This window comes from Lissotriton vulgaris, chromosome 10 (assembly GCF_964263255.1).
Source record: "Lissotriton vulgaris chromosome 10, aLisVul1.2, whole genome shotgun sequence".
Classification (NCBI taxonomy): Eukaryota; Metazoa; Chordata; class Amphibia; order Caudata; family Salamandridae; genus Lissotriton; species Lissotriton vulgaris.
In genome coordinates this window covers 196,359,545-196,385,117 of record NC_141698.1, presented here as the reverse complement: position 1 = coordinate 196,385,117, position 25,573 = coordinate 196,359,545, and the positions used below count along the sequence as shown (strand labels likewise).

At 49.5% G+C, this 25,573-nt stretch overlaps 1 protein-coding gene across 1 annotated transcript in view; it reads right to left on the bottom strand.

Moving 5' to 3' along the window:
- Positions 1–25,573, bottom strand: part of SMG1 (SMG1 nonsense mediated mRNA decay associated PI3K related kinase) — a 1,828,328-nt gene that overhangs the window by 830,733 nt on the left and 972,022 nt on the right. Inside the window, exon 35 of the mRNA XM_086940872.1 lies at positions 20,562–20,739. Within this exon, the coding sequence (XP_086796998.1) occupies positions 20,562–20,739 (178 nt within the window). The remainder of the gene's footprint in view (positions 1–20,561; positions 20,740–25,573) is intronic.

Genomic DNA, 25,573 nt, shown 5'->3' with positions numbered 1-25,573 from the left:
GTAGAAGCACTTTACATCACACACATATAGAGACAATGAATGATACATGTAAATCAGTGTATAGAAAATGTTACATAAGGTAAAGGGGACTCTAAGGTGTAGTATTCACATGTCATTCAAACTGGTAGATATTTTTAAAGAGTGCTTGGTTTGGAAAAGCATAAACTCAGGATTCAGAACATAACACAGTGGCTAGCACTGACTTTAACATTAAAAATGTATTTCCACCCAAAGAAATCTTTTTAGCAGCATCAGGATAATGAATGACTGGGAAAAAACATAAGTTACTAACTGGTACCATGCAGTTTGAAAGCAGCTCTTTGATGACAGCTTAAAGGTCCCTCCGCTAGATCACGATTGCCACTTATGAAGTGCACAGTAACAAAAGAATCTCTGTGACAAAAGCAGTAACCACGGACCTATGCACCTAAAATCTGCTTTTTAAAATGCATGTTACACGTTCTTTGCAGTAGGCACATGTGATACATTAGTTAAGTCAAAGCTGCCACTGAACAAAACTCTCCTCTCTCTCCAGTAGGTACATTAATCACTGGCATTATCTTGACACTTTTATTTTTGCTCGAACTCTGCTAATTATATAAGAAACTTTTCTGTGCTTTTAAAACTGCTGCCTACGGACCCCCTGGGAATGTGTCACGGACCTCTGGGGGTCCGCGGACCCCAGTTTGGGAAACACTGATCTATATCTTCGATCCACCCTTGGATCACACCGGACACTTCTCTTCACGACGCCTGCAGCATCTTCATCTTCAGGCACCATCAACCTGCTTGACGAAACCCGACACTACTTTGCACCCGTGCACCCGCTTCCTGCGGGTGAGGTAACTCAGCAACGCCGGTGCTCCTGCACTGGTACACATCTCTAGTGTATATGTCTAAAGTTTTGTCCTTCTAGGTTAGTCGGAAGACTCCTTTAACAGTAACTTTGTAACTTTTACGCACCATTGACTTTGCATTGGTGCATGTGTGTGCTTTAAGCACTGCACCCGAATGCAAATGCTACTTACCAGTATGCATCTGTTCTTGGCATGTAGGGCTGCTGACATTCATATCTGTGCATAGATCGCCGCCTAGTGTTGGGTCCGGATGATTGCACATTGTTGTCCTGGAAGAGTCTTCGAAGTATCACGAGATAGGTGGCTCCTCCCCTGGACTACAGTGCGCATGGGCATCGCCTCCATCCCCAGATTGTTTTTAGCCATTGGCAGAGATGGAGTGAAGTATGTGAGTGATGACCATGCTATGAGCATATACATATATACATATGAATGAAATACTGCAGCTGCTACAGGCGCCGGGGAGGAGGGTGGGCGATATGAATGTCAGCAGCCCTACATGCCAAGAACAGATGCATACTGGTAAGTAGCATTTGCAGTTCGAGGCATGTGGGCTGCTGAATTCATATCTGTGCATAGAATACATAGCAGTCCCTCCATTAGCGGCGGCCGCCCGTGCCAGCTGCAGCAGTCTGAAAAAGTGTTTTTAGAACAGCCTGACCAACAGCTGCCTGCTGTTTGGAATGCACGTCTACACAATAGTGTTTAGTGAAAGTATGTGTGGTAGACCATGTGGCTGCTCTACAGATATCTTCTAAGGGAATGTTACCTAGGAAAGCCATAGAGGCCCCCAACTTCCTGGTGGAGTGGGCCCTCGGTGGGATAGTGAGAGTGCGCTTAGCTTTAGCGTAACAGATCTGAATGCATTTCACTATCCACCTAGCGATCCCAGCTTTGGAGATAGCGTTTCCCTTGTGGTGTGTGGCAAAAGCAACAAAAAGCTGCTTGGTTTTGCGAAAATCTTTTGTCCTGTCTGTAGGAGAGTAGGGTCTGCAATCCTATGATCACCCAGATTTTTTGCTTTTGTTTCACTGGTTTACGACTTTCTCTGGCTGTGGGCCTGCCAATCAGACCCACAGCCTGGCTGTTCTCTTTCTAAATTACTTCATGTACCCTAGGTGCATCTACCAATTGGTACTGGGCCACCTTATCAGACCCTGTAACTCAGGGCATAGGTGTACCCAGGGCTACCAGGGGCTGCAGCATGTATTATGCCACCCCTGGCTGGCCTCCTAAATTTGACACAACTGGCTGCATGACAGCTGGGGCAAAGTCGTGTAATCACCCTTTGCTGTAGGTGTAGTATACCTATACCTAACCCTAAAATGGACACACAGATTCCTATCAGTCACTCCTATGGCAGGCCTTGACAATCCTGAAGGCAGAGTGCTTGGAATCGTGTGAGATGGTGCTCTGGCATGAGCTGAGCCTGTCTGCAGCTTGCGGAATCAAGTCCTAATAGCTGTTCCATGATATCGCATACCATATACTCTTAAGTGCATTATAATCCTCGCGGTTAAATGCTATCTTTGGTATTGCTTTATCAAAACATGTCGAGTAAGGTGTCATACGAATTGGAATACTAACCCCTCGCCAATCCTGGCGACGGGGTTAGCATTCCACCCTTCTAGAGGGACACGACATGTATGTAACTGTGAACCCCGGTTAAAGTTAACTAAAGCCTCAGCTCCACAAAATGGATGCTGCCACCACAGACACGAGTCTGACCCCCTGCAGCTGGGAGTCCTTCCAGCGAGGGGAGCCTGGACAAAGGGTTTCCTGTCAGGGGCGGTGCTAGCACCGTCCCAGACATGGTTTTGTGTATCCTGGGTAGGCAGGGCTTTACAGGAAGGTGACTGCTGAGTGGCACCCCGGTGCTCACTACGCATAGGCCGGTCTGAACCAGTTCCAGGGGCACACCAGCCCCTGGCCTGGGGAAGTCCAGCATGGCTGAGGGGTGTAACCACCCCCCACCTAGTCCCACCCATAGGCAGGACCTAGTCACCGGGTCAGCCCCCTTTTTTAGTATAAAGATGGGAGCGGGCCCCCTGTTAAAATTAGATCATCTTTGGAATCAAGATACCACTTTCTTCGAAAGGACTTCACGATTTCTTCTTCAAGATTCTCCCTTGTGGCTAAGGAGTAGTCACCCTGCATCCGCAGGCACCATCCTAAAGAACACTGCGGCCCGCTGCAAGTCCTTCATCACGAATCCGACGACCCAGCACGACGAGACCCGGCTTCCCTGGCACCTCTGACCTCTACTCACCTCTACAGCAAAGCTGAGAACCGTGAGTGCGACGAGACCTCAAGGGACCGACGATCGCCAAGACTGCACGACATCTTTATTGCAAGCCCACCGAGTCTTCCACTGGTGAGTGCTTTGGGGTCCGAGAAGCCCCAACCCTGCGCAGCTCCAGCACCCAAGATCAGCCTCCCTGCATCTCCACGATCGGCGTGGGGCCCTTCTGCTGTTTGCTGTGCACCGCGTTGTTTGGCTACTAGCCGGCTGGCTTGTGGCCTTCTGAACGACGCCCGACGACAACTCTTCTGCTGGTCTGGTTGCTCCAGGCTGGCCCTTGCTTCCTTCTTCAAGAGAGGCACCCCGGACCCTCCTGGTCCACTCCAGACGCCATTTTAGGTCCACCGCGTGGGCTTGAATTTGCCAAGGCTTTGTTGCCCAATCCTGGGTCCAGCGACGCCGACAGCTTCTATCTTCGTGGGACAGCTCGATCCTCCATCCTGGTCGCCGACAACGCCTCCTGGTCCGTGAGATCTTCGAGTCAAGCGTCACCCACTCACCTAGTCGAGGTGGCTACCATCCGGTGCCCTCCTGGTGCCCACTGACTACTGGCTAGTAGTCTCGAACTTGGTCCCCTCTGCTTTCAGGTGTCATCTATCTTCAAGATCCAGGCTTGGATCCGACTGAACTTTCTTCACTGGTCACCGGCCAGCATCTTTTCTTCCGGCTCCTGGTCCGTCTACGAGGATTCCCGACGTCTTTTCAGACCTATGCAGCTGCAGCCCCTGGGCTAGGTAACTTCGGCATTTCGGTGCCCCAGCATAGCCTCACTATCCAAGGGTCAGAATCTACTTTCGTTTTCTCCCTACCAGGTCGGGTTCGCCCGAGAACACTAACTTTCTAATTCCTAGCTACCATAGACTTTTGTCCCGCATCTCGCGTGAGAGTGCACACACTGCACCCGAGTCCCCTAGGCCTCCTAGAAGTAATCTAACGATTCCCTAGTCAAGTCCTAGCGATTCCAAAAGCTATTAGTACTGTACTTACCTGCTAGGAATTTCGCATTCCACTTTCAGAGTATATGGTTTTCCGTGCCCCTCGGGCATTTGTATATACTGTGCTAACTTAAGTATTTTTGTAAGAGTTTTGGTTTGTGCTTAGTACCCTGTCCTCATAAAGAGTACAGGGCTGTTGTGATCTTTAAATAAATAACTGTTTATTTTCATAACACTTGTGTGGTGTCCTTTCACTTGGTATTCAAGGGGTATATGTGTGGTAAACAGCTGGCTTAACGCGCCCTCTCGAGTCTTTAGCCTTAGACTGCTCGTATCCACGCTACTAGGATAGCTGGTCTATAAGGTTGACTTACAACCAATCATCAATAAGGGTTGCTGGACTGATACATAGTGTTCACTAGAATAGTGAGCACTGCATATCAGGCCACCTTCTCACATTGGTGGCAGCGGTGGGATTTGAGCTTGCTGTTGTTTTACCACACGTATCCTAAGAATATCTTGTTGAAAGATCACATAAGTACTGTTAGGTACACATAACTAAAGCTTAGAATACTCTGAGTTCTACTGAACCAGCTGTTGTAGCTCCTCAAGGCTTAGCACACCTTGGCTGCAACTCTTAGCAAGGGATCAGTAGGTAAACACATAGTGTAGGTAGGTGCATCACTTACACCACACTAGAAACAGTATGTCGGACAAAGGAGGAAACACTGAGGTTCCCCTTGTGTCAGTTGACCCTCCACAGGTCATCTCTTCAAGATATACTGCGCTTAGCTTCCATGAGTTACGACAAGTGTGTACCTCTAGGAAGATTAAGCAGGGGTCTAACCCCACAACTGCCTTTCTGATTGGTCTCTTAGAGACTCATGATGCAAGGAGGGCTGGTAACCCAGACCCTTCTAATTCAGATGGCAACATGCCCTCCTTACAGGGTCCCTTTGATGCCCAGGACCATCCTCTTCAGGAAGCAGATGATGCTGATGATGAGGATGATGATTTGGTATCAGGGGATGAGGCAGAAAAGGAACAGGTAGAAGTCAACAGACTAACCAGGTCCAACTTAAGCAGACATGAGATGGGCACTAGGGGACCCTTGGGGCCACTCTCAGGTCAGCTTAACATTGGGAATGGGCGAGATAGATCTCTATCAAGAGGCTCTATCAGATCCCTTCATACCAATGGCTCTCAACGTTCCTCTCAAAGGGGAATGACATCTCCCCAGAGGAGAATGTATGAAGCTAAGGAAAAGGCAGCCAACCTGAGGATTGAAAGGGAAGAACTTGCCCTGGCCAAAGAGAGGCTTGCCTTTGCTAGAGAGCAACAATTGAGTGGGACAGTCCCCACTGGTGGCAGCATTGTACCTAGCAATAGGGAAAGGAGTTTTGATACAAAACACCTTGGTAAGATAGTGCCCCCCTTTAAACAAGGGGATGACATCCACAAATGGATTACTGCTTTGGAGAGGGCCTGCACTGTGCAAGGTGTTCCCCCAAGTCAGTGGGCAGCTATCTTGTGGCTCTCCTTTGAGGGTAAAGGAAGAGACAAGCTCCTCACCACAAGGGTGGAGGATGCTAATGATTACCAAGTCTTGAAAAATGCACTGGTTGATGGGTTTGGCCTAACCACTGAGCAGTACAGGGTGCTGTTCAGGGATACCCAGAAAACTCAGTCTCAAGATTGGGCTGACTTTGTAGATTGTGCCACTAAGGCTTTTGAGGGCTGGTTGCTGGGCAGTAAGGTTACTGATTATAAAGGATTGTACAATTTGATGATGAGAGAGCAAATTTTAAACAATTGTCAGAACCAGTTGTTGCATCAGCATCTTGTTGACTCAGATCTGACCTCTCCCCAAGAATTGGGAAAGAAGGCAGACAGATGGGTTAGAACAAGAGTTAAACAGAACCAGGGCCAGAATCAAGGTGGTCAGAAGAAAGCAGACCAGAAGGGTAAAGATTCTAAGGGGGAACAAAATGACCAGAAGTCTTCGACAGGTCCCCAACAACCCAAAGAGGGTGGGGGTCAGGCTCCCCAAAAGAAGAAAGAAGGCCAATCTAAAAGGTGGTGCCAATACTGCAAAAGTAAAACTCACTGGTTTAGTGAGTGCACCAAGAAAGGAGGAGGGCAGACTCCTGCCACTGCAGCCCCTAAGGCACCTGTGCCCCCTAGTACAGCCAGCAGTGGTAGTGCACCTCCCAAGGGTTTAGTAGGGTTAACCCTGGGTTCTGAGGGGTGTGACAACTTAGTTGGTACACTCACTCAGGCTGTCCTTGTTTGTACAGGGGATGTGGATATGTCCCCTGACATAAGTCCCAATACTTTGGGCAAATACAGACAGACACCTTTTATTAATGGAAAAATGGCTCAGGCCTATAGGGACACTTGTGCCAGTGTCACAATGGTGACACCTAGCTTTGTGGACCCTGGACAGATCATGCCAGGTACAGAATTCCTGGTGACCAATGCAAGCAATGTCACTACCAATCATAGTATGGCAATTGTAGCTTTCTCCTGGGGAGGGGTAACTGGCCAAAAGAAGGTTGTAGTTAGTTCAGACCTCCCAGTGGATTGTTTGTTGGGCAATGATTTGGAGTCATCACAATGGTCAGAAGTGGAGCAGAGGACTCATCTGGAAATGTTAGGTTTGCCAGCACATGTGTTTGCTGTGACTAGGTCACAGGCCAGAAGATGCCCCACTGAACAGGTGCTGGATCCTGGAACAATGGACCAGACACCTTCCAAGAAAAAGAGCAGTAGGGTTAAGGCTGTGCCTTCCCCCTTGCCCCAGGTTGTGGATCAAGTCTCAGAGGAGGCTGACCTGCAGGAATTGAGGGAAACTGAGCCTAGAGAGTTTGAACTTGATCAAGTTGAATTCTTGGGTTCAGGGGGACCCTCAAGGGAAGACCTGGGGAAGGACCAGTTAGGCTGCCCTTCTCTTGAACCCCTCAGACAGCAGGCTGCTGCTGAGGCTGCTGGGAACGCCACAGGTACCCACAAGGTATACTGGGAAGATGGACTCCTGTACACTGAGTCAAGAGACCCCAAGCCTGGCATGACCAGGAGGCTGGTTGTACCCTTGTCTCAGAGAGGTTTCCTACTTACCTTGGCCCATGAGATTCCCTTAGCAGGACACTTAGGCCAGACAAAGACTTGGGACAGGCTTGTCTCACACTTTCACTGGCCTCACATGAATGAGGATACCAAGGAGTTTTGTCGCTCCTGTGTCACTTGCCAAGCCAGTGGTAAGTCAGGTGGCACAACAAAGGCCCCCCTTATACCAATGCCTGTGGTGGGGGTGCCCTTTGAAAGAGTGGGGATTGACATTGTTGGTCCAATGGAACCCCAGACAGCATCAGGGCACAAGTTTATACTGGTGGTAGTGGATCATGCCACCAGGTATCCTGAAGCTATTCCACTTAGGACCACCACAGCCCCTGTGGTGGCAAGGGCCCTAGTTGGAGTGTTCTCCAGAGTGGGCTTCCCTAAGGAGGTTGTCTCTGACAGAGGTGCAAACTTCATGTCAAGCTATTTAACTGCTATGTGGAAGGAGTGTGGTGTCAATTACAAATTCACTACACCCTATCACCCACAATGCAATGGGCTTGTTGAAAGGTTCAACAGGACCCTAAAAGGGATGATTCATGGACTACCTGAAACACTCAGGCGTAGATGGGATGTCCTGATGCCCTGCCTTCTGTTTGCTTACAGAGAGGTCCCACAAAAGGGGGTTGGCTACAGCCCTTTTGAACTTTTGTATGGGCATCCTGTGAGAGGCCCCTTGTGTTTGGTGAAGGAAGGATGGGAGAGACCTCTCAAAAAGCCTGCAACCAACATAATGGACTATGTACTTGGTCTCCGCTCCGGGATGGCTGAGTATATGGAGAAGGCATCAGAAAACCTTAAGGCCAGTCAAGAACTTCAAAAAGCTTGGCATGACCAAAAGGCTGTCCTGACTGTTTATCAGCCTGGACAGAAGGTGTGGGTGTTGGAGCCAGTGGCCCCAGCAGCACTCAAAGACAAATGGTCTGGGCCCCACACAATTCTTGAGCAAAAGGGAGAGGTCACCTACCTGGTGGACCTTGGAACTCCCAGGAGTCCCCACAGGGTACTCCATGTCAACAGGCTCAAAGCATATGTCGACAGGAAGGACATGAGCTTGCTCATGGCCATAGATGAGGGACAGGAGGAAGAGAGTGACCCTCTCCCAGACCTGCTCACTCAGAATCCTGATGATGGGTCAGTAGATGGTGTTGTCTTTTGTGGCAGCCTCTCTGAACATCAGCAGAAAGACTGTAAACAGGTTCTTCAGTCTTTCAGACATATGTTCTCTCTGACACCCAGTCAGACCAATTGGTGTACCCATGAGGTTGACACTGGTGACAGCCTGCCAGTCAAGAGTAAAATCTACAGGCAGCCTGATCATGTTAGAGACTGCATAAAAACTGAAGTGCAGAAAATGTTGGAATTGGGAGTCATTGAACCCTCAGATAGCCCTTGGGCTAGTCCAGTAGTTCTAGTGCCAAAGCCTCACACCCAAGATGGTAAGAGAGAGATGAGGTTTTGCGTAGACTACAGGGGTCTCAATGCAGTCACTAAGACTGATGCCCATCCAATACCAAGGGCAGATGAACTTATAGATAGATTGGCTTCTGCCAACTACTTAAGTACATTTGACTTAACAGCTGGGTATTGGCAGATCAGGCTAGCTGAGGATGCCAAACCCAAAACAGCATTTTCAACCCCTGGTGGGCATTATCAATTTGTGGTAATGCCCTTTGGTCTGAAAAATGCACCTGCCACCTTCCAAAGGTTGGTGAATCAAGTCCTTACTGGGCTGGATGACTACTGTGCAGCATATCTAGATGATATTGCTGTCTTTAGCTCCACCTGGGAGGATCACCTGGTCCACCTGAGGAAAGTGTTAGAGGCTCTGCAAGCAGCAGGCCTCACTATCAAGGCCACCAAGTGCCAGATAGGGCAGACACAGGTTGTATACCTGGGCCACCTTGTAGGTGGAGGCCAGGTTCAGCCACTGGAGAGCAAAATACAGTCAATCAGGGACTGGGCTCCTCCAACCACCCAGACTCAGGTTCGAGCTTTCTTGGGCCTGACTGGATACTACAGAAAATTTGTCAGGAACTATGGTTCCATTGTGACACCATTAAATGAACTGACAAGTAAGAAAATGCCAAAAAAGGTTCAGTGGACAGCAGGCTGTCAAAAAGCATTCGATGACCTAAAGCAGGCCATGTGCACAGCACCTATCCTTAAGAGTCCAGACTACTCCAAACCATTCATTGTCCAAACAGATGCTTCTGAGTTGGGTGTGGGAGCTGTTCTTTCTCAACTGAATTTTGATGGTCAGGATCAGCCCATTGCTTTTATAAGCAGAAGGCTGACCCCCAGAGAGAAGAATTGGTCAGCTATTGAGAGGGAGGCCTTTGCTGTGGTTTGGGCCCTGAAGAAGCTGAGGCCATACTTGTTTGGCACTCACTTCAAGATTCAGACCGACCATAAGCCCCTCTTGTGGCTAAATCAGATGAAGGGTGAAAACCCCAAACTGCTTAGGTGGTCCATTTCCCTACAGGGGATGGACTTTACAGTGGAACATAGACCTGGTACTGATCATGGCAATGCCGATGGGCTCTCCAGATATTTCCACTTAGAACAAGAAGACTCACCTGGTCAAGGTTAGCTTATTGTCCCAAAGTTTGGGGGGGGGTCATGTAGGAGAGTAGGGTCTGCAATCCTATGATCACCCAGATTTTTTGCTTTTGTTTCACTGGTTTACGACTTTCTCTGGCTGTGGGCCTGCCAATCAGACCCACAGCCTGGCTGTTCTCTTTCTAAATTACTTCATGTACCCTAGGTGCATCTACCAATTGGTACTGGGCCACCTTATCAGACCCTGTAACTCAGGGCATAGGTGTACCCAGGGCTACCAGGGGCTGCAGCATGTATTATGCCACCCCTGGCTGGCCTCCTAAATTTGACACAACTGGCTGCATGACAGCTGGGGCAAAGTCGTGTAATCACCCTTTGCTGTAGGTGTAGTATACCTATACCTAACCCTAAAATGGACACACAGATTCCTATCAGTCACTCCTATGGCAGGCCTTGACAATCCTGAAGGCAGAGTGCTTGGAATCGTGTGAGATGGTGCTCTGGCATGAGCTGAGCCTGTCTGCAGCTTGCGGAATCAAGTCCTAATAGCTGTTCCATGATATCGCATACCATATACTCTTAAGTGCATTATAATCCTCGCGGTTAAATGCTATCTTTGGTATTGCTTTATCAAAACATGTCGAGTAAGGTGTCATACGAATTGGAATACTAACCCCTCGCCAATCCTGGCGACGGGGTTAGCATTCCACCCTTCTAGAGGGACACGACATGTATGTAACTGTGAACCCCGGTTAAAGTTAACTAAAGCCTCAGCTCCACAAAATGGATGCTGCCACCACAGACACGAGTCTGACCCCCTGCAGCTGGGAGTCCTTCCAGCGAGGGGAGCCTGGACAAAGGGTTTCCTGTCAGGGGCGGTGCTAGCACCGTCCCAGACATGGTTTTGTGTATCCTGGGTAGGCAGGGCTTTACAGGAAGGTGACTGCTGAGTGGCACCCCGGTGCTCACTACGCATAGGCCGGTCTGAACCAGTTCCAGGGGCACACCAGCCCCTGGCCTGGGGAAGTCCAGCATGGCTGAGGGGTGTAACCACCCCCCACCTAGTCCCACCCATAGGCAGGACCTAGTCACCGGGTCAGCCCCCTTTTTTAGTATAAAGATGGGAGCGGGCCCCCTGTTAAAATTAGATCATCTTTGGAATCAAGATACCACTTTCTTCGAAAGGACTTCACGATTTCTTCTTCAAGATTCTCCCTTGTGGCTAAGGAGTAGTCACCCTGCATCCGCAGGCACCATCCTAAAGAACACTGCGGCCCGCTGCAAGTCCTTCATCACGAATCCGACGACCCAGCACGACGAGACCCGGCTTCCCTGGCACCTCTGACCTCTACTCACCTCTACAGCAAAGCTGAGAACCGTGAGTGCGACGAGACCTCAAGGGACCGACGATCGCCAAGACTGCACGACATCTTTATTGCAAGCCCACCGAGTCTTCCACTGGTGAGTGCTTTGGGGTCCGAGAAGCCCCAACCCTGCGCAGCTCCAGCACCCAAGATCAGCCTCCCTGCATCTCCACGATCGGCGTGGGGCCCTTCTGCTGTTTGCTGTGCACCGCGTTGTTTGGCTACTAGCCGGCTGGCTTGTGGCCTTCTGAACGACGCCCGACGACAACTCTTCTGCTGGTCTGGTTGCTCCAGGCTGGCCCTTGCTTCCTTCTTCAAGAGAGGCACCCCGGACCCTCCTGGTCCACTCCAGACGCCATTTTAGGTCCACCGCGTGGGCTTGAATTTGCCAAGGCTTTGTTGCCCAATCCTGGGTCCAGCGACGCCGACAGCTTCTATCTTCGTGGGACAGCTCGATCCTCCATCCTGGTCGCCGACAACGCCTCCTGGTCCGTGAGATCTTCGAGTCAAGCGTCACCCACTCACCTAGTCGAGGTGGCTACCATCCGGTGCCCTCCTGGTGCCCACTGACTACTGGCTAGTAGTCTCGAACTTGGTCCCCTCTGCTTTCAGGTGTCATCTATCTTCAAGATCCAGGCTTGGATCCGACTGAACTTTCTTCACTGGTCACCGGCCAGCATCTTTTCTTCCGGCTCCTGGTCCGTCTACGAGGATTCCCGACGTCTTTTCAGACCTATGCAGCTGCAGCCCCTGGGCTAGGTAACTTCGGCATTTCGGTGCCCCAGCATAGCCTCACTATCCAAGGGTCAGAATCTACTTTCGTTTTCTCCCTACCAGGTCGGGTTCGCCCGAGAACACTAACTTTCTAATTCCTAGCTACCATAGACTTTTGTCCCGCATCTCGCGTGAGAGTGCACACACTGCACCCGAGTCCCCTAGGCCTCCTAGAAGTAATCTAACGATTCCCTAGTCAAGTCCTAGCGATTCCAAAAGCTATTAGTACTGTACTTACCTGCTAGGAATTTCGCATTCCACTTTCAGAGTATATGGTTTTCCGTGCCCCTCGGGCATTTGTATATACTGTGCTAACTTAAGTATTTTTGTAAGAGTTTTGGTTTGTGCTTAGTACCCTGTCCTCATAAAGAGTACAGGGCTGTTGTGATCTTTAAATAAATAACTGTTTATTTTCATAACACTTGTGTGGTGTCCTTTCACTTGGTATTCAAGGGGTATATGTGTGGTAAACAGCTGGCTTAACGCGCCCTCTCGAGTCTTTAGCCTTAGACTGCTCGTATCCACGCTACTAGGATAGCTGGTCTATAAGGTTGACTTACAACCAATCATCAATAAGGGTTGCTGGACTGATACATAGTGTTCACTAGAATAGTGAGCACTGCATATCAGGCCACCTTCTCACACTGTCTACATAGTACATCAAGGCTCTTTTAACATCAAGGGTGTGGAGCATCCGCTCCGCCAGCGTCTCTGGGTTTTGGAAAAACACCGGCAATTCAATTGTCTGGTTTATGTGGAATTGTGATACCACCTTGGGTAGGAATTTAGGGTTAGTGCGGAACACCACCCTGTTAGCATGTACTTGGAAGAAAGGTTCTTGGATGGTAAGCGCCTGCAGCTCGCTAACCCTCCGTAGCGATGTAATTGCTACTAAGAACGCAACCTTCCAAGTCAGAAACTGAAGCTCACAAGAGTGCAGTGGCTCGAAGGGAGGACCCATCAGCCTTGTAAGAACCACATTGAGGTTCCATTCTGGAGCTGGTGGGGTCCTTGGTGGAATGACTCTTTTGAGTCCTTCCAGAAAGGCCTTGATAGCAGGGACCTTAAAGAGTGACAGGTGTTGCCTATTCTGGAGGTATGCTGCCATAGCAGACAGGTGAATGCGGATGGAAGAGTACGCCAGATTGCATTGATACAGGTGGAACAGGTAACAAATGATGTTTTGAATGGAAGCATCTAGCGGGTCAATATCGTGGTTAACACAGTAGATGACAAACCTCTTCCATTTAGCCGCATAACAAGCTCTCGTAGTGGGCTTCCTTGCCTCCCGAATGATGTCCATGCAATCGGGAGGAAGATTGAGGTAGCCAAACTCTAGGACTTCAGGAGCCAGATCGCCAGGTTGAGCTGTTGCGGATCTGGGTGCTGAATGTCGCCATGGCTCTGCGTCAGAAGGCTGGGAGTGAGATGAAGCCTTTGATGCGGTACCACGGACAGTTCTAGAAACGTGGTGTACCATGGTTGGCGAGCCCACGTTGGAGCAACCAGGATGAGAGTCATCGAGTGCTGCCTGAGCTTGCGTGCCACCAGCGGTATCAGAGGTGCTGGGGGAAAAGCGTACGCAAATCTGCCTGACCAGTTCATCCACATCGCATTGCCCTGTGATTGCGGGTGTGGGAATCTGGCGGCGAAGCTTCGGCATTTTGCGTTCTCCTTTGTGGCGAACAGGTCTATCTCTGGATGACCCCACCTTTGGAAGTACGGTTGGAGTACTGATGGATGTATCCCCCACTCGTGCATTTGATGGCTGTGCCTGCTGAGCAGATCCGCCATCTGATTGTCCTTGCCCGGGAGATGCTCCGCCATGAGGAAGATGTTCCTCTGAATGGCCCACTTCCACATGCTCTGAGCCAGATGAGACAGCTGCGGAGAGTGTGTGCCTCCCTGCTTCTGAATATAGTACATGGCCGTCATGTTGGCCGTCATGTTGTCCGTCCGGATCAACACTACTTTGTTGCACAGATGTACTTTGAACGCCTTCAAGGCCATGAAGATTGCCATCAGTTCCAACACATTGATGTGCATCTTCCTTTGCTGTAGTGTCCAGAGTCCCTGCACCGTGTACTGGAGTACATGCGCTCCCCATCCCTGGAGAGAGGCGTCCGTTGTCAGGATAATCTGTGGCACAGGCTCTTGGAATGGTCGGCCCTTGCAAAGGTTTTGTGGATTCCACCAATGCAGAGAGTTGTATGCCCGACCGCTCACCAACACTAGGTCTGTCAGTTGCCCATGAGCCTGAGTCCACTGACGTGCAAGGCACTCCTGAAGCGGACGCATATGTAGCCTCACGTGCGGGACAATGGAGATGCAGGAGGCCATCATGCCTATCAACTGCATGAACACCTTCGCTGGAAGCGAGTGTTGAGGTCTGAATCGTTGGATCAGCGTTTGGATACTGGCGATTCTCACTGAATTTGGCTGCGCAGTGGCTGCCAGAGTGTTTATTGTCGCGCCCAGATACTGTCGCACGTGGGCGGGCTGGAGATGGGACTTTGGATAGTTCAGAGAGAATCCCAGATCGTGCAGGAGATGAATGGTGCGGGACACATGGTCGATGCACTGTCGTTCTGTCTTTGCCTGAATGAGCCAGTCGTCCAGGTAGGGGTAGACGTGGACGTTCTGGCGACGGAGATGCGCCGCCACAGTCGCTAGGCACTTTGTAAATACCCTTGGCGCCGTGGTGACCCCGAACGGCAGAACCCTGAACTGGTAATGCTGGTCTAGAATCGTGAATCTGAGATACTTCCTGTGGGAAGGATGCAGGGGGATATGAAAATAGGCATCTTTCAGATCCAGCGTAGCCAGGAAGTCCCCCTGCTGAAGCAGGGGAAGCACCTGCTGTAACGTGAGCATATGGAAGTGCTCCGAGAGGATGTACCAGTTTAGGGGCCTGAGGTCCAGGATGGGCCTGAGGGATCCGTCCTTTTTGGGAATCAGAAAATACAGGGAGTAAACCCCTGTTCCCCGCTCTTGCAATGGAACGAGCTCTATCGCCCCTTTTTGCAGCATGACTAGAACTTCTTGCTGCAACAAGGTCAAGTGCTCGCCGGACATAGGACGGCTCCTTGGGGGTATGTTTGGTGGAATGGAAGTAAGCTCTAGACAGTACCCGTACTGGATAAGAGACCTGACCCACCTGTCCGTGGTGATGGACTTCCACGCCGGCAGGAACTGCTGGAGTCTCCCCCCGACCGGTGTTGTATGGTCGGGGGGCAGTGACAAGACGTCACTGTTTGTTGGTGGTGGTGGACCTGGAGCTATTGTTTCCACGTCCCCTGCCCTTGACGTTATTGCCTCTGTAACCACCTCTACCCTTGTTGTTGTACGAGGTTTGGGTGTTACTCTTGTAATACTGTGTGGACTGCGATGCCTGACCCCTTGAGGTGCCTCTGGAAGTGGAGCGGCGAAAGGAACCACTCCGAAACTGCTGACTTTGTAAGGCCCCCATAGACTTGGCAGTTTCCGTATCTTTTTTCATTTTCTCCAGGGTCGCATCCACCTCAGGGCCAAACAGGTGGTCAGGATTAACTGTTTGATTCAGTATTGTAGTTTGGATGTCGGGTTTGAACCCTGAAATTCTAAGCCAGGCATGGCGTCTAAGCAACACACTGGTATTGATCGCCCTGGAGGCTGTTTCTGCCACATCCAGTGCACATTTTATGGATGCATTCGTAATGAGCTTTCCTTCCTGAATCAGCATTTCTCCTGCCTCCTTGTATTGGTCAGGCAAGTGTTGCAGTTCTGACTCTAAGGTGTCATAATGGGCCCTATCATAGCGTGCAAGTAGGGCTTGTGTGTTAGATATTCTCCAGATATTAGCTGCCTGTGCAGCAATCCGTTTGCCTGAGGCCTCAAAGATCTTGGACTCTTTGTCTGGGGGAGGAGCGTCACCAGTAGTCTGCGAGTTCGCCCTCTTCCGAGCGTTGGAAACAACCAATGAGTCCAACGGCAAGTGTCCCTTGATATATGTAGGATCCGTGGGCGCTGCCTTATATTTCCTGTCGATGCGAGGGTTGACCACACGCGCCCGGGTGGGCTCCTTGAAGACCTCAGTTGCATGTTTAAGCACCCCTTTAAGCATCGGCCGCGTTTTGACTGACTTTTCAGCTACAGAGAAAGTGTCAAACAAGAAGTCCACATCCACGGGGTCCGAGTGCAGCTCGACGTCGTGGTTAGCCGCAGCTCTCTCGATTAGAGCGTTAAAGGCCGCCGAGTCCTCCGTCGGGGACGTTTTTGCCGCAAAAAGTTGCGTGTCCTGGCCCGACTGCGGGTCCCCTGGGTCGCCTCCGGCGGACCAAGGTTCGTGCTCCTCCTCCGGATCAGAGTACGCCGGATAGGTGTACTCGGCGTCTTCCTCGTCCCCATCGCCCGCGGCGGAATGCGTTGGCGAGTGTCCTAGGGCTTGTGGGGACACAGGCTCCACCAGAGCCGAAGATTCCGCAGAGTCCCTTTTGTTTTTGAGAGGGATCTTAAAATGTTCCAACGCCGGCTCCGTCGTGATTTTCCTTTTGAGGAGAGACAGTTTCCCGGTGTTGGCGTCGATGATTATTTCACGACGTTCCTCTTCAGCAAGCGGCTGGAGCCGAAGCTTCGACACCACCAAGGCAGCTTTCGGTGCCAATACCTCCTTCGAGGGTCCGCCCTGTTTCGGCGCGAAGGCCTTCGGCGCCGACTTGGGAGGCAGGGTGAAACGGATAGGCGTTTGCTCCTTCGCAGGCTTAGGCGTGAGCTTAGGCGTTACAGTGTCCTGAGCGGGAACCACACTGTCCTTTCGTATTCGCTGCAGGGATTCCGCCACCTTCTTCGTCAAGGCCGGAGAGGGCTTGACCGGCTCGAGCGACCTCTCAGCGTCGAGAGCCTGATCGCCGGCAGGCACTTTTTTCGGGGCCGACGCCCCATGCCTATGTGCGTCGTCGCCCTGACGCTTCTTCGGAGCCGTCTTCGGGTCCACGACCCCTTTCGGAACCGACGCAGCCGCGTCGGACGACTTCGCCTTCGGCGCCGACCCCGAGGGTTTCGGGTCGGCCATCTTGGCGTGGCTCTTCGAGTCGGCCATTTTGAGTTTCTTGGAAGTTGACGCCTCCAGAACCTTCTGCACCAGCGCAACTTTCACTTTCAGTTTCGCATCCGAGGGTGCGTGACCAGACGGCTTCACTTTCGTTTTCTTCAACGTAAGTGGCTTCTCATAAATGTCCGTGACCGGGCCCGGAGGCGGGGACGTTGGACTCATAAGTAGATCTTGGGTAAGGCCCGAAGGCGATCCCTCGACCTGGGCCGTATGAAGGGGAATAACCCCTGAGTCTGGTTGGGGATGCTCCTCCTCCGAGCTATCCCCCACAGTGGCAAAAGCCCGATCGTCGTCCCCTACCTCGTCGGTGACTTCGTCAAAGTTCTCCTCACCCGCGTCGTAGGTCTCCCCTTCGGACGCGGGACTAGAGTCCGAACCTTGCACATCGTCTTCGCCTTCAACAGATTCCTGGAATATGTCGTCTGGTGGGGGCGCCGCAGTAGCCGATAACTTAGCCTGGAGCCTATTGGCCCGACGAATCTTCAAAGTCTTCTTGCACCGGAATTTCGAACACGCCATGCAGCTGTCTTCGTGGTGATCCGGTGACAAGCATGTATTGCACACAGGGTGCACGTCGAGGTGTGAATATTTGGAGTTACACACCGGGCACTTCTTAAACGGTGTTCGCTCCATAGCAGAAGTGTAGTGTAGGCCCGTCCGCGCCGAAAGCACGTGGAAGGGCAGCAAGAGATCGGAGCTGAGAGTCAGACAAGAAACCCGTACGCAACTATACCGACGCCCAGCCTAAAGACCTTTTGGTCTCGAGTAGAAGTTGAACAACTATCGGTTCCGACAGAGGGAACCGAAACACATCCGAACTCAATGGCGGAAAAAAACAATCTGGGGATGGAGGCGATGCCCATGCGCACTGTAGTCCAGGGGAGGAGCCACCTATCTCGTGATACTTCGAAGACTCTTCCAGGACAACAATGTGCAATCATCCGGACCCAACACTAGGCGGCGATCTATGCACAGATATGAATTCAGCAGCCCACATGCCTCGAACTCCCGCTGGCTTTTCCCGACTTCAGCATTGCTAGTCCCAACTGCTCCCAGCGATTCCCCAGGTCCTAGGCCTGACCACTGTTCGATTAGTGATACTTATACCACTATTTTAGTATATGGTTTGAGTGGCCCATGTGCCTCGTCCATAATTGTGCAACTTTTATATGTTTAACTGTGCTTTTGTTTAAACGCTTGTGCTTCTAGACTCATAAAGAGTATAGAAGATTATTCTAGTAATAAATACATATATTTTTATAATATATAACTTGTGTGGTGTCCTTTCATTTGATATTACAGGATTGTGATTGGTAAAACAGCTCGCTTAACACAACCTCTTGAGTTAAGCCTTTAAGGCTGCTTGGTCTATGCTACCCTTAGGATAGCTTGTCTATAAGGTTGACTTACAACCAGACACCATAAGGGATTGTTTGGACTGATACAAGGTGCCCCCAGAATTGGAGACATCATATATCAGGCCAACTTCTCACAACTCTGCACACAGCTTCCGGGGTTCTCTGGGTACTTACCTTGGGTTGTTTCTTGTGCCCCCGGCTCCTCTGGTCCAAATCCCATTCTATGTTGCCGTTCGCATTCCACTTTTTTAATATATGGTTTGGTCTCCTCCTTGAGACGAGTGTATATTTGTGCTACATACCGGATTATTGCAAATTTTTCTTGTATATTGTATTGATATCTCCGGGTAGGAGATATACCAATGTGTTAGTGATAGCGTGTGCAATAAACAAGTTGCTTTACACTCATTCAATATAAGCCTGAAGGCTGCTCTCCACAGCTACGACTTTGAGGGCTTTCAAAGGTTATTAGAGACCACTTAAATCACCATAAGGGTTGTCTGGATTAGTAAAAGGTGCATCACTTAAAGTGTGCATCATATACTAAGCCAGCCTCCTACATTAGGTTCATATGGACGACTTAAAAGCCCTCCGCTATATTCTGCCTAGGCCTCTTCCCCGATCCCTTGACCCAGATCCCTCTCCCACAGGGCCATGTAGTTGTCTTTAGCTTTGGGCCTAAGTCTAATAGTATCATTTGTAGCCATGTGATCCCCTTTCTTCAAAGCCATTTGTGGAAGATGATCTCCATGGCAGTCCTTTGGAAACTAGCTTTACCTTTGACTTCACTAAAGCCAGCCCAATGCAGGAGTTGTGTGAGTCTGAAGCCTTCTGTCCTGTTCAGCCAATACAGTTTCTGAATCTCTTCCCGCTGCCATAGGTCAGAGTCCAAGTATAACTCGCCCACAACGGATATTTTTGTCGTTCCAGCTTTTGAATCAGGGTTGTGAATACCTGGGGTGTCAGGGATATTAACTATGGAATATATTGGGTAGAGAAAAATAGTGGAGCTGGACTTGTAACTTGCTGCCAAGTGTCTAACCGGATCTGTGTGGTTGTCAGCAGAAACAGTCTTCCAAACCAGGCTCGCTGAGAAAACCAGAGACATGGTGTAAGGCAGAGGTCTTCAAACTGTGGGGCGTGACCCCCAGGGGGGCCTTGGCATCCTGAGAAGGGGGCGCGCATTCCCAGGCCTCACTTCTGCCTGCCTGGGTGGAATATTGCTCGACTGGTTTCAGAAACTATCATATGAAGAGTGTTTTTTTAGGGCTTCAGCAATATCCATCACCTTAGCATGGAGGAGAACTACTCCAAATAAGTAACATATCATAAAAAACAAGTAAGCAGTTCCACTCTTTTCCCTCCTGTAACCAATATGGGGTTATGAATCCACCTTCAGTGGAAAAGATAATGCAGTCAGCCTTCAAATCAAGATACTAGCCGCACTCAAAGTGGAAGGAAAGTAAATGTTCTTTGACTCAAGAACATCATTTCAGCCAAAGTGCTGAAATAATGAACTACTGGGAAGCTCATGAAGATATGGTATTTCTTTTCTATCTTGTTAAGATTGTTTTCTTTCAAATGCTGTTCCCTTCAGACATGAGAGCTAATCAATTTATCACCAGTCCTGAATAAGAAACATCTGTGCACAAAGGACATTGTACAGGAGCAGCTCGACTTTAAGAGCACACTAATAACATTTACACCTTTCTTCTACTAAAATGTACAAGTCGCCAAAGTATTTACTCATTTCAACAACAAGGTCATGCACTTTGGCTGTATACATTTTTTTCAATCATCATTCAAGATTGCTTTTATCAAAAATGAAAAATTACAGAGAGATTAAATGGACTCATTTATAGTCAAATTCCCAACTTGCAATTGGGCTCTCACAGATTAGGTTGGAACAACGGGAGTTAAAGTCCAATTAGGTATTGTAAACTGGTAGGTATTTGCCCCAGAAAAAATTCTCAGAGTGCCATTTGGAAAGATGTGCAAACACATTTTCCTCACCCAACAAGTGGGCTGGAATGAGATAGTTTTAAATACCCTTGCAATTCTACATTCCAGATTACCAATACATCCGGCATCAGCAATTTTAGACAGCAAATTAATGCATCACAATTACAGCAGTAGATATGATAGGGCGTAAATGTATCAATAGATCAAGTGCAGAACTTTTCACTTTTATAAATGACTATACCTCTCCAAGGTGCAGTAGGTGTAGTTTCTAGTCCTTGTTCCAAATACTGCCGCAGTTCTCCAGCATGCTTTACCAACAACCTCAATAATCTCAGTGTTGCCATTACAATCACATCATCAGTGCTTTGTTTGGACATGTTCCTTAAATGAAGTCTGGGGTCATCTTCATCAAGTGAAACCTAAACACAGTTGAAGTTAACAGACAGTAAGAGTTTGCGCAGTAGCCTGTTCAAGGTTTATAAATGGTTTAAGCAAACCGCTTTCTTTCAAATGAAATTTCAAATTAATAGTTTAACACAACTAAGTCAAGATAACTTCAAACATCCAGACAATTCTCATACATGTGGGTTGGCTATAGTTGTTTCAAATAGCTATGGCAGTAGGCTAGCTATACATACTGGGGATTATCTCAATAAGAAGGCAGCTCGCCTAAATACAAATGTGTCACTCAATCTCTAGTACATTGATATTAATTGCACTGAATTAGAATAACTACATTGCCCCTAATTTCAGTGCTCAATTAGGGACTTGATACATGGGCAAAAGTGGAGGGAGATCTGAACTATGAGCAGCCACTCTTACAACTTTCCATCTCGCCTTAGAGAGGACTGAAACACATATCTACTGGAATTATCAAATGTATTTTTGTTAGACATTTCAGATCAATCATGGGTTTTAGAGTACATGTACTGCTCAGTCAGCCTTGATCTAAAATGGAACAGATTCAATTATAAATTGCTTGCCCATGACTGGATAATGACTGGACTTGTTTTGTTTTAGGAATATAAATGCAATTGTTTTGAGAATAAGAAAAAAACGAATAGTTTCTTACCTATCGGTGTAGTTTTCCAGCTTGAGGATCTTTCTGGATTCACTATGCTGTGCATTATTCAGCGGTCTAGTGGTTGGGTCCGGAATCGTAGTCTTTTCTTTTTTTTGTCGCCCAGGTGGGCGTCGACGTCCCACCTTTTGGTGTCCTTTGTGTGACGTCGGCACGCTTCCTGCGGAAGCTCCCACCCGTGGGCGTCATCTTCGGATTATTTTTTTCTCGTTTGTGTTCGGTTTCCGAATCCATGGCAATGTTCAAGTAAGTAATTTACCCACTTTGACTTTTAAGTAGACTGTTCCAGCATTGTCCTTGTTTTAACCACCTGTTTCTCCAGCCTCATCTTTCTGGCGGAGGTGGGTGGGTTCGCTAGTGAATCCAGAAAGATCTTCAAGCTGCAAAACTACACCGACAGGTAAGAAACTTTTCGTTTTGCAGCGTGAATCTTTCTGGATTCACTATGCTGTGCATAGACTTTGTAGCGGTTTGTGACCTTTGTGGCGGCTGGGTGGAAGATGAGCGTTGGCTGTTGAATATATGTTGAAGCACTTTCTGTCCTACTTGTGCTTCCTTGTTCATTTGTATATCCACACAGTAGTGCTTTGTGAAGGTGTGCACTGAAGCACATGTTGCCGCCAGGCATTTGTCTGGAATGGGTGTGTTAGCCAGGAAGGCTATAGTAGCTCCCTTTTTCCTGGTGGAGTGGGCCCGTGGCCCCTCTACTAGTTCCTGCCCTGCCTGCATGTGGCAGAATTGTATGGTTTGCGCAATCCATCGTGCAATGGTTCCCTTAGTTACTGGTTTTCCAATGAAACTGTTTGCGAAGGACACAAAGAACTGTTTTGTTTTCCTGTGTTCCTCAGTTCTTTCTATGTAGTGCATGACTGACCTTCTGGCGTCCAGAGTGTGCAGTGCCCTTTCTGTGCTTGTTGCTGGTTTCTGGAAGAAACTTGGAATTTGTATCGTCTGGTTGATGTGGAACCCTGGCATCACCTTTGGCATTAATTGTGGGTCTGTTCTCATCACCACCCCATCATTGTGAATTCGGATGTAGGGTTCTTGTAGCGTTAGCGCTTGTAGATCGCTCACCCTGCGCAGCGAGGTGATTGCCACTAAGAATGCTGTTTTCATAGTTAGCATTTGTAGGGAGGCCTTATGAATTGGTTCAAAAGGCGCTTTCATGAGTTCCGTTAGTACTAAATTAAGGTTCCATGCTGGTGGTGGCAACCTTTTGGGGGTGTGATCCTCTTTGCCCCTTCCATGAATCTCTTTACTATCAGTGATGTAAAGAAGCTCTTGCCTGTTTCTCCTCTTGTGTAAGCGACTATCGCTGCCAAGTGTACTCTTAGCGAGGATGAGCTCAATTTTGCTTCGAGCAGGTGTGTGAGGTATTTAAGCACCGTTGATTCCTTTGTCATCTTTTTGTGTAGCTTTTTCTTTCTGTACCATAGTATGAACCTCTTCCATTTTGCCACATAGCACCTTCATGTGCTGGGCCTTCTTGCCTCTCGTAGGGCCTTCTTGCCTCTCGTAGTACATGTAGGAAGGTACATCCTGACTATGGTTGCCCCCAACTTTTTGCCCTGTGTTTTAGCTGGTTTTTGACATAGTCGACCTGGGGCCCTGCCAATCAGGACCCCAGGCCTACTGCTCTCTCTGTAAAATGGATTCCATGTACCCTAGGTGCATTTCCAATTGGTACTGGGCCACCCTATCAGACCCTGTAACTCAGGGCATGGGTGTACCCAGGGCTGCCAGGGGCTGCAGCATGTATTATGCCACCCCTGGCTGGCCTCCTAAATTTGACACAACTGGCTGCTTGACAGCTGGGGCAAAGTCGTGTAATCACCCTTTGCTGTAGATATAGTATACCTATATCTAACCCTAAAATGGACACACAGATTCCTATCAGTCACTCCTATGGCAGGCCTTAACAATCCTGAAGGCAGAGTGCTTGGAATCGTGTGAGATGGTGCTCTGGCATGAGCTGAGCCTGTCTGCAGCTTGCGGAACCAAGTCCTAATAGCTGTTCCATGATATCGCATACCATATACTCTTAAGTGCATTATAATCCTCGCGGTTAAATGCTAACTTTGGTATTGCTTTATCAAAACATGTCGAGTAAGGTGTCATACGAATTGGAATACTAACCCCTCGCCAATTCTGGCGACGGGGTTAGCATTCCACCCTTCTAGAGGGACACGACATGTATGTAACTGTGAACCCCGGTTAAAGTTAACTGAAGCCTCAGCTCCACAAAATGGATGCTGCCACCACAGACACGAGTCTGACCTCCTGCTGCTGGGAGTCCTTCCAGCGAGGGAGGCCTGGACAAAGGGTTTCCTGTCCGGGGCGGTGCTAGCACCGTCCCAGACATGGTTTTGTGTATCCTGGGTAGGCAGGGCTTTACAGGAAGGTGACTGCTGAGTGGCACCCCGGTGCTCACTACGCATAGGCCGGTCAGAACCAGTTCCAGGGGCACACCAGCCCCTGGCCTGGGGAAAGTCCGGCATGGCAGAGGGGTGTAACCACCCCCATCCTAGTCCCACCCATAGGCAGGACCTAGTCACCGGGTCAGCCCCCTTTTTTAGTATAAAGATAGGAGCGGGCCCCCTGTTCAAATTAGATCATCTTTGGAATCAAGACACGACTTTCTGCGAAAGGACTTCAAGATTTCTTCCTCAAGATTCTCCCTTGTGGCTAAGGAGTAGTCACCCTGCATCCGCAGGCACCATCCTGAAGAACACTGCGGTCTGCTGCAAGTCCTTCATCACGAATCCGACGACCCAGCTCGACGAGACCCGGCTTCCCTGGCACCTCTGACCTCTACTCACCTCTACAGCCAAGCTGAGAACCGTGAGTGCGACGAGACCTCGAGGGACCGACGATCGCCAAGACTGCACGACATCTTTACTGCAAGCCCACCGTGTCCTCCACGGGTGAGTGCTTTGGGGTCCGAGAAGCCCCGACCCTGCACAGCTCCAGCACCCAAGATCAGCCTCCCTGCATCTCCACGATCTGCGTGGGGCCCTTCTGCTGTTTGCTGTGCACCGCGTTGTTTGGCTACTAGCCGGCTGGCTTGTGGCCTTCTGAACGACGCCCGACGACATCACTGCTGCTGGTCTGGTTGCTCCAGACTGGCCCTTGCTTCCTTCTTAAAGAGAGGCAACCCCGGACCCTCCTGGTCCACTCCAGACGCCATTTTAGGTCCACCGCGTGGGCTTGAATTTGCCAAGGCTTTGTTGCCCAATCCTGGGTCCAGCGACGCCGACAGCTTCTATCTTCGTGGGACAGCTCGATCCTCCTTCCTGGTCGCCGCCAACGCCTCCTGGTCCGTGTGATCTCTGAGCACAGCGTCACCCACACGCCTTGTCGAGGTGGCTACCATCCGGTGCCCTCCTGGTGCCCACTGACTACTGGCTAGTAGTCTCGAACTTGGTCCCCTCTGCTTTAAGGTGTCATCTTCCATCGATCCAGGCTTGGATCCACCGAACTTTCTCCACTGGTCGCCTGCCAGCAACTTCTTTCTTCCAGGCTCCTGGTCCGTCAACGAGGATTCCCGACGTCTTTTGAGTCCTATGCAGCTGCAGCCCCTGGGCTAGGTAACTTCGGCATTTCGGTGCCCCAGCATAGCCTCACTATCCAAGGGTCAGAATCTACTTTCGTTTTCTCCCTACCAGGTCGGGTTCGCCCGAGAACACTAACCTTGCAAATTCTAGCTACCATAGACTTTGTCCCGCATCTCGCGTGAGAGTGCACACACTGCACCCGAGTCCCCTGGGTCTCCTAGAAGTAATCTAACGATTCTATAGTCAAGTCCTAGCGATTCCAAAGCCTATTAGTACTGTACTTACCTGCTAGTAATTTTGCATTCCACTTTTCAAGTGTATGGTTTTCCGTGCCCCTCGGGCATTTGTATATACTGTGCTAACTTAAGTATTTTTGTAAGAGTTTTGGTTTGTGCTTAGTACCCTGTCCTCATAAAGAGTACAGGGCTGTTGTGATCTTTAATAAATAACTGTTTATTTTCATAACACTTGTGTGGTGTCCTTTCACTTGGTGTTCAAGGGGTATATGTGGTATAACAGCTGGCTTAACACGCCCTCTCGAGTCTTTAGCCTTAGACTGCTCGTATCTTTGTTGATGGTAAATCTCAGCAGATGCTTGTGCCCCCTGTTCATTGGGAT